Source organism: Mus pahari, chromosome 20, assembly GCF_900095145.1.
Source record: "Mus pahari chromosome 20, PAHARI_EIJ_v1.1, whole genome shotgun sequence".
NCBI classification, from domain to species: Eukaryota; Metazoa; Chordata; class Mammalia; order Rodentia; family Muridae; genus Mus; species Mus pahari.
Genome location: NC_034609.1, coordinates 47,124,314 through 47,129,227, shown reverse-complemented (window position 1 = coordinate 47,129,227; position 4,914 = coordinate 47,124,314). Strand labels below are relative to the sequence as shown.

General features: G+C 48.8%; 1 protein-coding gene across 1 annotated transcript in view; it reads left to right on the top strand.

Annotated features, from left to right (window-relative positions):
• The window catches only part of Abcb10 (ATP binding cassette subfamily B member 10), a 30,363-nt gene that overhangs the window by 13,630 nt on the left and 11,819 nt on the right, over positions 1-4,914 (top strand). Inside the window, exons 4-7 of the mRNA XM_021220515.2 lie at positions 240-374; positions 1,760-1,906; positions 3,161-3,296; positions 4,671-4,766. Of these exons, the coding sequence (XP_021076174.1) occupies positions 240-374; positions 1,760-1,906; positions 3,161-3,296; positions 4,671-4,766 (514 nt within the window). The remainder of the gene's footprint in view (positions 1-239; positions 375-1,759; positions 1,907-3,160; positions 3,297-4,670; positions 4,767-4,914) is intronic.

The following is a 4,914-nucleotide window of genomic DNA, read 5'->3' as shown; positions in this document are numbered from 1 at the left end:
CCCCCCCCCCCCCCGCTGTTGAAGATGTGGTCTGACATAGTAGAACTCAGAGATTACCTGCCTCTGCCTCCTGCGTGCTGGGATTGAAGGTGTTGGGTTTTGTAAGGATTAAAGATGCCACAGAAGCCCAACCCACATAGGAGGCTTGGCTTGGGAACTGTCTCTCGACTGCACACAGCAGGTCTGAGGGTGTCTTGCCACTTCAAGGAACAAACGCTCTTGACTTTTGTTCTCGACAGTTTTTTGTGTCACCGAGCCTGGCCACCTTTGTTCTGAGTGTGGTACCTCCCATCTCTGGCCTCGCTGTGATTTATGGGCGATATCTACGGAAACTGTCCAAAACCACACAGGACTCCCTGGCAGAAGCCACACAGGTACTGACCTTCCATGTGTGTGTTATCTAGGTGTGGGGCTCAGAGGAACAGGCGGAATGCATGTGTGCAAGGTATGTTCCTTCCCAGCATCAGCACCAGGGAAAGAAACAAGCAACAAAGTCCTCCCTTTTCCCCCAGTGGACGTCAGGACAGATGTGAAACGTTCTATACCTGGCTAGCCACTTACCCCAGACTTTGACCAATTTACTCTGTTTCCCAGGCTGGCTTGGAACTCACATGATAGCCAGCCTGGCCTCACATTCCTGGTCCTCCTCTCCTCTCAGCCTCCCGAGGGCTAGTGCCACCGTGGTGAGCTCTATACCTGGCTTGCGTCAATTTTTCACTGTCTTCTGTCACTGCTCCTGGTAGGACCAAAAGCTAGCATGACCGACCGGCTGTGTTGGGACACACTGTAGCCCAGCACTTTGGAGCCTGAAGCAGGAGGATCATGAGTTTGAGACTAGCCTAGGCTCTCTCTCTAAACGTTTTCTTTGAACCAAAGACAAAAATAAAAGCAAATGGAAGCTAATGTGTTTGGGAAAAGCATCTAGCTGACAACGTGTCTCCATTAGCTCAGTAGGGCAGACTTCTTTTTAAAAGAAGATTTATGGGCTGGAGATGGCTCAGTGGTAAAGAGCACTGACTGCTCTCCCAGAGGTCCTGAGTTCAATTCCCAGCAACCACATGGTGGCTCACAGCCAACTGCAATGGGATCTTCTGTAATGCCCTCTTCTGTTGTGTCTGAAGACAGCTACAGTGTACTTGTATAAATAAAATAAATAAAAATTAACTTAAAAGATTTATTTTATAATTACATATATGTGGGGGGGGGGTATGTATTTATAAATGCAGTTACCCTCAGAGGCCAGTAGAGGGCATTTAGTCCCCTGAAGCAGGCATTGTGAGTTGTGAGGTTAATGAGTTCAGGCACAGTCCCTCAGCAAGAGCAGTGAATACTCTTAGTCTTCTCTCCAGCCCTGCAGTCTATATTTTCTGACAGCAAATGTACTCTTCTTTGTACTCCGCTATGTGATCTTACTTGACTCTGTCTCATATAGAGCCTCCCACTGGCAGAATATTGAATAAGAACCATATTTTAACTTGGCTGTCAATTACCGTGTGACACTCTTCCCTTCAATGTGTGTGTGTGTGTGTGTGTGTGTGTGTGTGTGTGTGTGTGTGTTTTACCTGCATGTATGTCTGTGCACCACCTGTGTGCTTGGTGCCGGTGAAGGAAAGAAGGCATAAGATCGTCTAAAACTGGAGTTACAGATGGATCCCACGTGGATGCTGGGACTAAAACTTAGATCCTCTGTAAGAGCACCAAGTGTCCCTAACTGCTAAACCATCTTTCCAGCCCTTACCGTGTATTTGAATCCTCATAGCTAGCTGAGGAGCGAATTGGAAACATAAGAACCATCCGAGCTTTTGGGAAGGAGATGACGGAAGTGGAGAAGTACACCGGCCGAGTGGACCAGTTGCTGCAGCTGGCACAGAAGGAGGCCTTGGCACGAGCCGGCTTCTTTGGAACAGTAAGTGGATCACCGTAGGCCATGAGATTGCAAGAGGTTTTCATCCTGAGACTCTGGACACAGTAGACATGATTTTATTCCAGTCCTAAGAGTGACTTGGACTTTAAGCTATTTTTATGGCAGGAGAAGGAAGCCAGAAACTGGAATCAGAGAAAAGCAGCGCGTATGAGATCCGCTGCTGGTCCCCAGTGTGTGCCAGGCAGCTTTGAGGGCCTCTGCTGTGGAGTAGCCATGCTCTGAGGACCTCAGGACCAGGCCGCAACACGTGTTTACCAGGCTCTGGTCCCTCAGATGTAACCAGGAACCCTGAGTGGCAAACTGCCATATGTGCTGGGCACACTTAGGAGCCTGAGATGGGCAGCTTATTGTAAGTTTGAGGCCAGCCTGCTCTATGTAGTGAGCTTGGGGCAGCCTGGTGTGTGCAGTGAACTTGGGGCAGCCTGGAGTGTGTAGTGAGACTGTCAAACAAAATCTAGATAAAGAGGGCTGGGGAGATGGCTGAGCAGTTAAGAGTACTGACTGCTCTTTCAGAGATCCTGAGTTCAATTCCTGGCAACCCCATGGTGGCTCACAACCATCTGTAATAAGATCTGATGCCCTGCAGACAGCTACAGTGTATTCACATAAAATAAATAAATAGATAAATCTTTTTTATTTTTTTTATCTTTTAGGTTTTTCGAGACAGGGTTTCTCTGTGTAGCCCTGGCTGTCCTGGAACTCACTTTGTAGACCAGGCTGGCCTCGAACTCAGAAATCCACCTGCCTCTGCCTCCCGAGTGCTGGGATTAAAGGCGTGCACCACTACGCCCGGCTTAAATCTTTTTTAAAAAAGAAAAAAAAAAAAAAAAGCAGATAAAGAGAAAATGGAGACACCTCTGTCTAGCCCATCTCCTCAGAGGGTGTTTAGTGCCAGAGAAGCTGCTTTCAGAGAAGGTCTCACGGGACCAGAACTCACAGAGACAGGGTCAGGGCTGCAGCTCCATGTCTCCTCAGCCATGAACATGGCAGACGATTCACGTCTTAGGCAGGCCTAGGTGCTACTCTTTATCTGAGCTGAGTAGATTGGTGAGTAGTCTGCGGGGAGTCGTGTCTAAGCTCTCGTGGGGATGCAAGTATTTCCTTCACGGCTGCAAATATTTCAAAACCTTTCTCTGAGAAGTTTTATATATTAAAAGGGAGACCGAGACCTAGTTTATAATCTTGTCCCGAGGGGCCTTCGGTCTCACTGATGTCTTTGTTTTCTTCCTCCTGTAGGCTGGGCTCTCAGGAAACCTGATTGTGCTGTCTGTCCTATACAAAGGAGGCCTGCTGATGGGCAGTGCCCATATGACAGTGGGCGAGCTCTCTTCCTTCCTCATGTACGCTTTCTGGGTTGGATTGAGCATCGGAGGTATATCATATAAACAGGCTTTCAGGGTATACACTGAAAAACAGACCCCACTGAGCGGGCACTCTTACCGTGCCAGTCTGCTAAGCAAAACTGAAGTTACGTGAGTGGCCACGCAGGTCCCCTGTTGGCATGAGTGGCCACGCAGGTCCCCTGTTGGCATGAGTGGCCATGCAGGTCCCCTGTTGGGAAGTTTGGGACCTTGTGTCCTTCCACAGCTTAGGACCACAGGGGAGTTGTGTTTCCCAGCCTGCGTTGGCAGAATGTGTCTTCCCATTCCCAGGGTGGCCGTGTGATTGTTGGCAGCGCTGTGGAGACCTCAGTCCTGGATAGGGAGAGTCTCACCCTAACCCTGACACTGTGGTGGAGGACGTCACTGGAAATGCAACAGTGTTTCCTTTTAAAAAGAACTCTCAGGCCCATGTAAATTCCAAGCCAGCAGGATCTACATAGTGAATTCCAGGAAAGTTTTTAAAAAAAACCTCCAAAGCTGAGTGTGGTGACCCACATTTGTAATCCCAGTGCTCAGGACACTGAGGCTGAAGCACAGATTTCAAAGCCAGACTGTGCTATACAATAAAACAAAAACACTATTTACATGTGTCAAAACATGTAAATATGTATGTGTATACCAACATACACATGCTACTCTCGGCTGTACCCAGAGAAGCAGCTCCTTGTGAACAGCAGTGATTGGCAAGATAGCCAGTAACTCAGCCTAAGAGTGACCTAACCCTAACCTTTTTCACCAGAATTGCCATTTGTTACACAGTTGCTGAGCCTACATTGATACATTGTTATTATCAACCCAACATAACATTAAGGTTAGCGCTTGGTGACCCTACATATGTGACCCTGAGAGAGAGAGAGAGAGAGAGAGAGAGAGAGAGAGAGAGAGAGAGAGAGAGAGATTGGACAAATGTATATTGTCCTAAATTCACCATTATAACATCACAGAGATTTGCCTTTGCCGCCCTGTACATTTCCATTCCCCCACCCCCACCCCCACCCCACCCCGTTACTTCTCCCACCCCTGGTTGGAATCAGTAAAGCTGCAGCCTTTCCTGGCTGGTGTCTCTCCCTTACTCATGCACATTTAAGATTCTTCTGTCTCTCGTGGCCTAATAGCCCCTGTAGGATCTTTTTTGAAGGAATTTCAGTTCACATGGGGAAAGCCCCCGTGCTACACTTGGAGCGCTGTCTGAAAGGGAGGTGGCTTTCTTTACAGTGCTGTGACTTGTCACTGGCAGCCTCGGCTTCTTCAGTGAAAGCATAGATTTCACATTGCCAGCAGTGGTTGCTGTCTCCAGGATCCCCCAGGACAGGAGGACCCATGGCCTTTCTTGTCAGCTGATGATAGACTCTTTTTGTCCTCAGGACTGAGTTCATTCTACTCCGAGCTGATGAAAGGCCTGGGTGCTGGTGGGCGGCTCTGGGAGCTGCTGGAGAGACAGCCACAGCTGCCTTTTAACGGTGGGTATGCGGTGGGGCTGTTCGTAGTTTTGACAGTTAGTCTGGCATTCTGCCCTCCTCAGGGAGTAGGCCACTGCTAAGAGGTGGTGGCGCATGCCTTTAATCCCAACACTTGGGAGGCAGAGGCAGGTGGATTTCTGAGTTCAAG